Below are 12,960 nucleotides of genomic sequence, written 5' to 3'. Positions count from 1 at the left end.
GGTGTTGTATATAATATACAGTCTAATTTCTTAGTAGTTAGAAATCTTTAAAAAAAAATAAACGAATAAGACTTTATATGAATTATTCATCATTATTGTTAAATTGTAAATCTTTATAATTATTCATAAATATTTGAATTATAGTGTAGTACACGTTTTACTTTTAACGAGTTACATTGTCCAAAACTTAACTGGTTATATGGCATGGTTAGTTACCTTACTTAAAATAATTACAGTTACTTTAAATTTAATAGTTATATTATAATTACCTCAATTATTATTTTTTATTAGAGGATGGTAAATTGGCCTACTTAATATATTAAACAAAGGCAGATTTAAGAAAAATATTATTTTTCATTAAATAAAATAACTAACCAATGAGATTTCATTTGAATTACGCATGTGCAGAGCGTTTATGTGAGCGGGTGGGCAGGGGGATTAGAAATAGTTTGCGTGCAAATATTATAAAGAGGATTGGGAGGAGTAAGCATTACATAGGGAGTAGGGTATAATAATTTAAAGTGCTATCTAATACTCTTTTGAATGATCTATCGATGTGTTGATATAATAATTTATAATATAAATATATTTTTAAATATAGATATTATCATATAAAACTTATTTCTGGATAATTTCCTGTTCTTTTGTTAAACATTCCATTAGCTAACTCATATTGATGCCAAACAATATTATGCTATAATAATAATACCTTCTTTGAAAATGTGGGAATTTTAATATAATTCATGTTCTAAAAAAAACTCATTTACATTCACAATTTTTTGATAGTTGGTTATAGGGTATTGATAATTTTTCTTTTTAAAATATATGAAGCTATTATTTTATAATTAAAAACATGTAATTAAATAATTTAGTTTAGGTTTTTAAGCGAGGTTTGCTTCCAGTGAATATCCTGTCAGATAGAAGCTGATAGGACACATTGGATTTGAAATATCATTAATGTTATTGTAAAATAAATGTGGATGGTTTAGATAAATTTTATCAATGTGGTGGATAATAAATTTGGAAATTGGTTTACTAGTTATGAGAATAGGGAAATTTATGAAAAAATTGAAAAGGATCCAATATATTAAATATAATGGTTTTTGAATAATATTAAGAGCTTAAATATTAAATATAATCGTTTTATATGATAACAAAATAAAATTGTGAATGATCCAATGAGTTATTTTTTTGAAATATGGATATTAAATAAAGTAATATTATTGAATTCTAGGATAACGGTGATATTTACCTAGTGATGCGTGCAGTGTGATAGATGAAGTTGCCTGGAGACGTATTGACAAACCATCACTATCGCCTTCGTATAAACTAGCTGGGTATAATAAAAGCAAAATCGAAGTGTTGAGTAAATTTACATTGAAAGTCGTAGTAAAAAAACATTTCTAAATTATCTGTTAGGGCAGTTAAAGGAGAGAATTTCTGTATTGGAATTCCATTTCTTAGAGAATTCGATATAAAGCTTCCGAAGAAGCTCGGATAAATATGAATATTCCCTATTAAATACTATATCAAAATTTCAAGTTTTAAAAAAAAAATTGGGAGAAATAAAACTCCAATATGCAGTTATCCGCATACAACCGAACGCATTACCGATACCTTTACCAATTAGAAAATTTCCATTTCCGCTGCCAATCACTTAGGCTTCGCAACAGCTAATATCTTAAAGAAATCCGGTGCTGAGCGGATATGCGCAGATTTTGTTTAACAATCCACAAATATTTAGAGATATATAATGATTTACCACCAACATTTGTCGACCTGACAAATAGGTGTGGTAAAATATTTACTACGATATATTTAAGAGATTTTTTACAATTCTGAGACCTTTTAGTAATTTCGACTCATGTCGGTTATCCGATAATATTTCAACGCTTTATGCTAATCCTATTAAAAGGGAATTCCTATGGTTGGTGTATTTTTAGAAGACGTAATGATTGCGGGCGAGTAATGATCATGTAGTTAATCTAAAAAAAGTATTAAGAAGATTTGATAAGGCCGAGCTGGCAAGGACGACCGATAAAATTAAAATTGGAGAAAACTCAGTTACTTATATACATACGATAAAGACGTGTTTCTATGCTCGAAGGAGCTATGGGACTCACGAATTGATTACTCACCTAAATACTCCAAATGAACTCCCGGTAAATCCCCTGCCGAAATGATGTTTGGAAGGCCGCTCAGGACGACGTTAGATCAATGGAAATTATCTACGAGAGAAAGGATTATAAAGGCATGGAAACAAAAATATTATAAAAATAGGAACTTTGAGCTCCGAAAATTTGAAGGTAAGCAAAAGGTTTGGATAGAAGACGAAAGGACTGCGGAATGGCTTGAAGGGACAATGGTTCAGTGGAAAAGTGCGATATTGTGTGATGTTGAGTGTGAAAGTAAAAAAACAAATATCTAGACCAACTCAGGGCACTCATATATAAGCTAAGGAAATATTCATAACAATGACGGGAGATTTGGACAATGTTGAACATAATGGAATTACAACTCTTTAAAAAAGAGTTTATAAACCGCTACTACGTCATTATGACAAATTCAATTTGTAGTGGGGAGAACTGTGATGTATTAACTTTAAATAAATTGTATTTTGTTTATAGATACAATCAAAGTTGGACAAATCCTCCGAAAAAGGAATCTAGGTCATATAATGATTCCTTATAAAAAGATGGATCATAGATACAGATACTACTATCTTATTCAAAATATAAAAAAGATTAAATATATAAGATACTTGTATCTTTTGCTAAATGAGAATATCTTAAATACAAGAGACTTTTATAAAATTATCAATACCAATTAAATCAGAATAATTTATAAAATACAATTTTTATTGTTTATTGTTAATAACGAGTTAATTATAATAATCAAGCGTTTAGTTTTGGCCCATTCATGGTATAGACAGAGAAAGATAGTATTTTTAATGGGAATTGAAATATTAATTTTTAAAAAAGTGTATTTAAAATAAATAAAATAAAATCATTATATTTAAAATAATTAATTTTTTAATTTTTCATTACCCCTTTGCTGTTTTAGCATATTTAACATTGTGCCAAAACTGTATAACCTTTTAACTGGAGAATGAAGGCCATACAATAATATATTTTTAAAAAGTTTGTTGATGGAAGGATAATAATTAAGCATGTTTAATGTATTTCAACAGTCTTAAATATAATTTAAAATCTCCAGCTCAATGTTATCTGTATTATTAAACCCAGCAAAATTTGTTTCACCAAAAGAAAAATAATTAAATTATTTTTTTATCATCCTAATCTCCATAAGTTGTTAAAATATAGATGTGACAATGATGCCAAAAAAGCTTCATTATAGGAGAAAATCATCTCAAAACCTTTTCCAAAACATCATTTTATATCTATCTATATTAATATGGGATGTAAATTTCCCTGCTAATTTTGGTTGTCAAAGTATTTAAAATATTTCGGAAAGAAAGGAAATTAATACAAAATTCCATGAAGAAAGTAAGATTATATTCTGAGATATGAATTTTTAACATGAATATTAAAAAGAATCTGTATCTGAATTTTTTATCAAGAAAATTAAAAAGATGCATTCTTTTAAGAAGAAAAGATATTAGATATAGATACTAGTATAGTATTTTGTTAAAAACGTCAAAACGATACTGTCTTATATTACTTTAGATACAAATATTCGCGGTACTGCCAAACTCTGGATACAATTTATATAATGGATTGATTATCGAATGTACTTTCCATCAATATTATTATAAGGTTAAATTATGTTTGGATCTTTTCATTTTGTAAAAAGTAAAATTATATTTTATTCTTATAAAACCTTTTATATCTCAAACATCACAATGTACATTGTGATTATTTATTGTATTTAATTATATATTTGTATAAAATTTGTTATATATGATAATTAATGTAATAGGTTATATATCTAACGTATAACACTCAATTTAATGCCAACAACCACAAGTTCTTAAGAGAGATTTTCACATTTTATAAATAATAAAAATACTTATTGTAGAAATAGTATGTTATAATAGCATATCCAATTTAGATCTGATTGTTTTTAAATGTAGACAATTTAGCGAATTTAAAATCTGAAAATAACTTTTAACTTAGTACTTAAAGATTTTCTACTATTTTGTATGCTGTTATAAATTTAAAATAAATTGTTTCCCTAATAATAAACTTCACGCTTTATTGGTGCATATCAATATTGTTGATATGATCTGATTTTTCTTTGTTAGCTTATTTATACCTTAAGCATTTATGTAAATATTTTAGTGTTCTTCTATTGGATGATTTCTAGTAAATTTATGCGTTGTCGATTTATAATTAATGGCAATATATTTTTATGCTGTTTTTGGTTTATTTTATAATTCTGTATTTAATATTCTTTAAATGAAGGAGCCATCTTATCGACATTTATTTTTAAATTAATTTAAAGTCACAAATCGCTTCTAAATATTTTTATATTCATTCATTCATATATTTTGAAACATGATCGATCCTAGAGCTTATGTGAATGAACAGAAAAAGAAATATCCATCTTTACATAAGGAATGGGAAATTTTGGAAGAATTTTATGAGAAAAAGTATAATTTTTTAATATTTTATTTATTTAGTTAAATAGGTTATGGCATCAATTAACATTGAAATTGGAAGATTTTATTAGAAATGAACATTTTGTATCAAATGGTGGCTTAGTAGATGTAAATATATTAATTGCATTTTATTTTATATTATTATTGTAGCTATATGAAAAATTTATATTTGAATTCGAAAATAGGTTAATAAAAAATATTCAAATTTAAACACATATATAATATAATAGAATTAGCTCCTTAGTTTTAATTAAATTAGCTATAGAAATATCTGTGGAAATTAAAGGTATGGCAATTAAATATATTATTTTTGCTTAATTTTATCTAGATACTGAAGAAAGAATAAAATTTTTACAAAAAATTAAAGACAAAGTATAATATGAATAGATTTTCTAAATTCTATCAAAATATTAAGGTTTCTTTAAATAAAGAAGCTGATGCTTTAGCTTACACTGCATTAGGCCATATATACTTGACGAGAAAAGACTATAGTAAAACTAAGGTACTGTTTTTATATATTACAATCTAAGGATAATTAGATATGATAGCTTTTAATATCCTTAAACTTATTATTATTATCTAATTATAAATCTAAACAGCTATATTTCTCAAGATTTTAAAGTATTCTACTTGTTTAAATCTAGTTTGATATGTCTGATTTATTATTAATTTTATCTAAATTCTATAATTTAATTTCTTCAACAAAAATAAAATTTAATTTTAAAAAAATGCCTGAGCCTCAAGGTTTCACTAATAGATGTCCAAATCTTTGGGCCATCTATGGGCACTGGCTTGCTTAATATTTTTCAGGATAAAATTTTGAGTTAGCCATTTTAAAAAATTGCATTAAATTTAGCCATTTAACAACACTCTCATTTATAATAACGAGAATAATGCTTAATTGATGTAAAATTTTTGCTAAACAATATTATAGCTCTATAAATATTATGTATTCTATAAGGGAGATGAATAACTGAGCCCATAATATATTATTGTTGAATGTTTTCATTCCTTGAAAAGAAGGTTTGCTTCAAGTTTTCATATGCAGAGATGGTGTCATAAAATTGTCTTTTTGGGCTGAAATTTTTTTTAAAGATATAAAACACCAATATTTGATAACATTTTTAGAATTATTTTTAAAAAATATGATCAAAACTTCTTTTTTTTTAGGAATTATTGGATAAGGCGGAAGAAATGCTAGACAAATTAAATGGGATATCGCCTGTTCATTGCGAGTTGTATAGGCTTTCAAGTGAATATTATTACGAAATTAAGGATTACGTGTTGTATTACAAGGAAACTTTGAAGTTTCTGGGAGTCATGGATATTGATAAACTATCTAGTAATGGATTTTAATATATCGAATATTAAAAAATTATCAATTATTTGCTCAATATTTTTTCTTGAGATTTTTTTGGCATGAGCTTGTTACACTTTATCATTTATTCTTGAAAATATGACTAAAATAGAAATATTATATAATTAGAATACTACCCTCATCCTAGCTTGACTAAATTTGTTATGAATTTAGTCAACAAATTTGTTAATTAATGTTACAAAATATATATGTCCAAAATACCTTATTAAAATTAGTACAATTTTGCTTAACTAAATTTCAGAATCAAGTTGTTTTATTTCAATTGAAAAACAATAGGGGGAATTAAAAATTTGGTTGAAATTTTTTTTCTTCTGCTTGTAAATTTAAACATTTGGTTTTTATGTTACAAAGAATCAAACTATTTTATCTGATGTAAAAATTCCAAATTAGTTTGGTGAACTTGGACAGACTATTTAATTGTTCACTAACTCCATAACTAATTTAGTTGAGCTAGGATGAGGCATAAACGAAATTTTAGACTACTTATATATAAATTATATTTATTATCGATTAAATAAAGGAGTTAGGTTAATAGTCATTTTTGTAATAACATGTGTCAAATTTATATAAGCCTGAACACACTTTTCACAATTTTGAGAACCAAATATCAGTGGTCTGCACTTGGCAAAATTCTGAGGCCAGGCCTGACCTGGTGGGAATTCAGTTTTAGGCATGGTCTGGTCCAGTTTCAATTATTTTTTTACTAAACTTGCAAGCCCATCCCAGTTTTTAAATCCACACAGTTAACCTGAAATATTTGTCACTGAACCCCAAAATAAACATCTATTTATAAATATTGGGGAATCGTTAAATATAAAAACATTATAATTCATGTTTATGGTATGGGTTTATCATTTCTATCAAATATAAGAATTGGTCGAAGTCTAATGCATCACCAAAAAATAAGTCCTATTTATTCTAATAATAATTATATCATTAAAATTATAAGCTAATAATAAAAAAAAGAAATATTATTTTAACAAAATCAGGTTTTGGGACAATTTTATCCGACCCTTACTAAAACAGTCCGGGCAAGCCTTATTTATTTGTGCCCAGATTGACCCGAGACATTAACGGGCCGAGCCGGGTATTGGAGACCACTGCCAGATATCACCTTTTTTTAAAAAAAATTGTTAGAATCCCATTTTTTGATAAAGTAAACGTTCCAAAACTTTGATTAAAAATACCAGAGTTGTTAAAGGATCTAGATACAAAAATGTGGTATCTGTATCTAGATAGATTTTTGATTAAATAATCTGTATCTAGATATTATTTTAGACGTTGTATCTGTATCTAGATCCATTTAAAAAGTATCTTTTAACAACTCTGAAAAATACCGAAAGAAAAGTCGATCGTGAAAAGGAAAGTTCTATCCCGCACGTAACTACTAGTGTTGTTAAAGGGCTCATTTTGAGCCGATTTTTTTAAAACAGCTGACTCAATATTTTAGCCAGAAAAATATTAGCTAAGCCTCGAGATTTCGATGATATATGCCTAGACCTTGGATCCTTCTACGAGCAAAATCTTCAGGGCTCGCGTAGTATTTTTCTGGAGGACATATTGAGTCAGCTGTTTTTAAGAATCGGGGTTAAACGAGCCATTTAACGACCCACATAACTACTTTGGATATTACTTATCTTTGCTTATTTTTTTGAAATATTATCATTTTTTTTTAAAAAAAATAAATAATTAAAAAATGTTAACAAGAGGAAGAAATGGAGCGATACGCCTACAATTTATCCATAGCCAGTTTATTGGGAGAAGACATTTACAATTTCAATGAATTGGTAAATATTTTTAAAAAATAAAACGTATAAAAGTATTAGAGCTAGTATTTTTAAATAATTATTTCGATTTTTATTTTAAAAAAAATCTTTATTTCATTTTAACTATTTTTTTTGTGTAAAAGTTTTAATTTTATATTTTCTAATTTTTTTTTTTTTTTATATTACAAATGATTTTATGTTGCCTTTTAATTTCATAAAATTTTTTTTGGTTTAATAAACTCCTACATAAAAACATTTTAATATGGTTTAAAATAAAGAAGTTTTTTTGTCTGGTTTGATAAATATTTTTGTTATACTTTGTTGATACTAGAGATTAATTCAAATGTAGTTGGTGCTTTGATTCCAGTTTATCTATAAAAATATAAAAATTATAATAAGTTATCTTTGTTGTATAACTTTAAAATTTAATTTTTTTTATATATAACTCGAATATATTTTTAAAAACATAGTTTTGGGCAATTATTAAATATTGATAGCTTTCTTTTTAGTCAATTCAATATCCCTCATTTTTGAAAGATAGATATTTTAAAAGTGTTCTTTATTATGCCACTTCTCCCGAGTAGTCATACATGGTATCGCGTCATTACAGAGAAAACAATTATATGAAAACTTTTACAGAGAAAACAATTATATGAAAACTTTTACAGAGAAAACAATTATAGAGAATGTCGATTATAGAGAATGTATTTTACACAGAATTTTTTATAGAGAAAACAATTATAGAGAATGTTGTATATAGAGAATGATTTAACAGAGAATAATTTTATAGAGAATGATTTTGCAGAGAATGATTAAATAGAGATTGATTTTGCAGAGAATGATTTTATAGAGAATTATTTTATAAAGAATGTTTTTACAGAGAATTATATTATAGAGAATGTATTTTACAAAGAATTATTTTATAGAGAATAATTTTATAGAGAATGATTTAATAGAGAATGATTTTATAGAGAATAATTTTATAGAGAATGATTTTACAGAGAATAATTTTATAGAGAATGATTTTATAGAGAATTATTTTATAAAGATTTTTACTTAAAGATATGATTATTTTATGAAAAAAATGTTATATATAGTTATAGGAAAATAAAAGTTATAGTATTTTACATAATTTTAAATATTAGAATTAACTTATATAAGCGAGGATTTTCGATATTAGTAGATATGAATAAATGATAGAATAAAATTTTGACATGATTTATAAGGAATTTTACGAAATTTATTTTTAAAGATAAGTACACGATAAAATAGATAGTGTTGTTATAAGTTACTTCGGCAGTGTAATGCAACTAGTTAAGTTTGTACTTAAATTTTGGATATTATAACAAGTTACAGTTAATAGTTTTCTTTTTTTTTAAATATAACTAGCCATTAGTTACAATTATTTTTAGTGGTGGATAGTAGATTCAAGGCTAGCCGGATCGATTAAATTACTTTAAATCGAATATATTTATATTAAAATAAATTCATTGGCTAAGATTTAAATCATATAATAAAAGGATGTTAAAAAATATTTACAAATTTAAATTTATCATTTAAATATATTTATTGAAATATATATATAAATTAAGTAACCAGTTACTTTTGCCCGGATGCCTGTTTCATATGTCTTAATGCATATGGCGCACGGTTCAAAAAAATCCGCTAATTTGCCATGCATACAAAACTGAAACAAATTTTGCTATGTACATAAAAATTTTAATGTCACTGGCATATGTACCAATTGAAAATGTAATTTATGGATTCGAGGAATTATGTGCTTTTAAATTTAATCAAGAAAATAGGGATATTCTCTCCCCCTTGATAGAATACTTTGAAGAGTCGTGGATTGGAAAAATGATAGATGGAGAGGAAGTTGCCAATATTTAGCATTTCTCTATGGAATTGACACTATCTCGTGAACCGAATACAAATGATTTCGTAAAATTCCTTACAAATCATGTCAAAATTTGTTTATCTCTTAGTGACAAATAACTTTTAACTTAAGAATATCGGTGTTTCCCATCTATAATTGAAAATTTTTAGGAAGAATAATAATATAAGCAAGAACTAAATAAATTTGCTGAAGATAAAAAAAAACAAATGAAAATCTCTACATTAAGTTTTGTCAAATTAAGTGGTTACCATTAACTAGCTACACTTTAGCTAAAAAATATTTATAACTTTACAAAATCGTAACTGTAGCTGGCTACATTTTTAGAAAGTAACTGCCAAAAGTAACTAGTTACTTAATTTAAATAAATGTAATTAAAAAATTAATTTAAATTTGTAAAAAAATTTTTTATTCCTTTACTATATGATTTTCCTTACAAATCATGTTAAAATTTTGTTCTACCATTAATCCATCTTATAATAGGAAAACCTTGTGCAAAGATAAATAAATAATTTTCTGTACCGATTAATAATTCAAAAACTACCCAATTATTCTCTTATATAAGGTAATTCTAATATATAATATTATGTCAAATACTGTATTTTTTCCTATGACTATAAATAACATTTTTTATAAAATAATCATATTCTTAAATAAAATTTTGTATAAAATAATTCTCTATAAAATAATATTCTTTATTAAATAATTCTATAAAATACATTCATTATAAAATAATTCTCTATAAAATACATTCTCTATAAAATCCTTCTCTGTAAAATCATTCTCTATAAAATAATTCCCCATAAAATAGATTCTTTATAAAATATTTCTATAAAATACATTCATTATAAAATAATTCTCTATAAAATCATTCCCTGTAAAATTATTCTATAAAATCATTCCCTGTAAAATTATTCTCTATAAAATTATTCTCTATAAACGACATTCTCTATAATTGTCTTCCTATAAATGCATATAAAACTTTCTATAAACGACATTCTCTATAATTGTTTTCTCTATTTAAGTTTCTCTGTAAAATACATTCTCTGTAATGGTTTCTCTGTAATGACGTGGAACAGTCATACATATGTCTCATTGTATAAATTATACATGGCGGTATATATATGATTTAGTTTTTTATCTAAATTTTAGTCATTTTTTAAAAAAAAATATATATAATTTAACATTTAGACTCTATTTAGAAAGCTAAACGATTTTTCCAAGTCCGTCATTTATTTAGAGTTTCAGGTGATTAGTATAGTTGGGGAATGGCTAAATAGAATCTAATTCGGTTCAATCTTCGGACGACTATCGGAGAAAATCCGTTAACATTAGGCCGTTTTTACTTCCCAAATTGTGAGCTGCGATCATTTTCAGAAAAATCCCGAGGCCAAAGTGATAGCTTTCGCCTAAAAATTGGCTAAAACGGCTAAAAATTATAGCTATTACCCAACTATAAGTGATTAGTTGGGTAAAAATATTTCTGTAACCTGCGCTAATTCGTGTCCGAATAAATGACAGCGGGATAATTTTTTCGATTAAAATTAATTATTTCATAATTTAATTTTAAAAAAAAACGGCGAAGTTATCTCACCCCGTTTTCGATTCGATGCGAAATTCTAGCGATCAAGCTAAAGACTATGGTTGGTTAGTGGAATTACTTTACGCTTTCAATGGCGGAGACCTTAAAAAGATGGAAAAACTCAAGCCCCGGTGGAGTAAAATGTCGCTTTTGAAAGAAAAATCGACTCTGTTGGAGAAGAAGATCAAGCTTTTATGCCTCATGGAGGTTTTTGAATATGATTAAAATTGAATATTCATTTTGTGGATATAAATTTATTGGATTCGAAATTAGTAAATGTAAGGGTATAAAATATAGGCTCTATTTATTTATTTTGCTAAGGATAATATAACTTATAATTATAAATCCATATTGATATTTAAGCCATAAAATGTTGTTATATTAGCTCTAGCTAATATTTATCATAATTCTGAAATGTTAAATATTTATTTTAGTTTTCAAATTTTTTTTTTGTAATATTTTGTTATTAATAGCCACAAAACCATTTTTTTAAATCTTTTTCACTTCAATTATATATATATATTTTTACAATTACATTTATCTCATCAGATGACTTACAAAAAGCCAGCTAATAACAGACAATTAACCTTTGAAGAAATATCAAAAGGTGCAGAGGTTCCTATCAAAGATGTATAGATTGATTAAAATATACCATTTAAAATTTGAATTTATGAACTTTTGTTCGAGTACTGTAATTTCTTTAATATTCTACATTTTTGAGTTAACTATGGAAACTAAAACTATTTTCTATAATATACCTCTTATTATTAACCTAAACAACTTAATTTAAAATTTTTTTAAAATAAATCTAAAATTAGTGCCTTTGAGAGCCAATTTTTAAGATACGGCCAGCTAAACTCACTATTTTGTCCGGAGCGATATTATGCAAGCCTGAAGATTTTGCTCTCGTAGATTGGTACAAAGGGGTTTGAACATTCTAATTAGTAAAATTCTTGAGGCTTATGCAATATTTTGTATTTCCGGCTAAGATAGATGAGTTTGCCGTTTTCTAAAAAAAAAAATAGGCTCAAATTCAGCCAAAAACTAGCCCGATATTTATTATCGAAATTGCAGGTTGAAAATTTGGTAATGAAAGCCCTCTCGTTGAACCTGGTGAAGGGATACATCGACGAGATAGACAAGAAAGTTTACATGAAGTGGGTTCAACCTCGGGTTTTGGATTTGAAACAAGTCACATTTTTTTATGAATAAAGCAGAAGTTGTTAAAAGATACTTTTTAAATGGATCTAGATACAGATACATCGTCTAAAATAATATCTAGATACAAATATTTTAATCAAAAATCTATCTAGATACAGATACCACATTTTTATATCTAGTACAAGTATCTAGATCCTTTAACAACTCTGGAATAAACCTATCAAATTTTTTAAGATATACCTTTTTTTTTTCCTTGTTTAAAGAAATGCTTTAAAATTGTTAATCGTTATAATTATCTACTTCTTTTCTCTCTTTTTTTTTCACACTAATCCTTAAAATAATTATTAGATAGCCACTATGAATCAGATTTTGGGTAAGTGGAGCGACGATATTAAATCCGTTGAAGACACCTTCCACGAAAACGCTAAAGAACTTATTCATTTCTAAAAGCCAAATTTTATTTTTTTTAACGCCACTCATCTATGATTGATTGTCATGCATATTATTTATTATTGTTTATTTTTTTAAAAATATCTAAATAAATAAAAAAAATTGATT

At 25.8% G+C, this 12,960-nt stretch overlaps 1 protein-coding gene across 1 annotated transcript; it reads left to right on the top strand.

The window, feature by feature from the left end:
- The first annotated feature begins 4,483 nt into the window (after positions 1 to 4,483).
- On the top strand, positions 4,484 to 12,934 carry LOC135925974 (26S proteasome non-ATPase regulatory subunit 13-like). The gene is made up of 12 exons (XM_065461588.1): positions 4,484 to 4,612; positions 4,651 to 4,729; positions 4,772 to 4,806; positions 4,852 to 4,907; positions 4,950 to 4,993; positions 5,037 to 5,123; positions 5,792 to 5,963; positions 7,707 to 7,786; positions 11,245 to 11,448; positions 11,791 to 11,871; positions 12,316 to 12,432; positions 12,751 to 12,934. The coding sequence occupies exons 1-12, from the start codon at positions 4,518 to 4,520 to the stop codon at positions 12,847 to 12,849; spliced, it is 1,149 nt and encodes a 382-aa protein (XP_065317660.1). The 5' UTR covers positions 4,484 to 4,517; the 3' UTR covers positions 12,850 to 12,934.
- The last annotated feature ends 26 nt before the right edge of the window (positions 12,935 to 12,960 follow it).

Source organism: Gordionus sp. m RMFG-2023, chromosome 3 (assembly GCF_954871325.1).
Source record: "Gordionus sp. m RMFG-2023 chromosome 3, tfGorSpeb1-WG-v2, whole genome shotgun sequence".
Lineage (NCBI taxonomy): Eukaryota > Metazoa > Nematomorpha > Gordioida > Chordodea > Parachordodidae > Gordionus > Gordionus sp. m RMFG-2023.
This window is presented reverse-complemented; position numbering and strand designations above follow the sequence as displayed.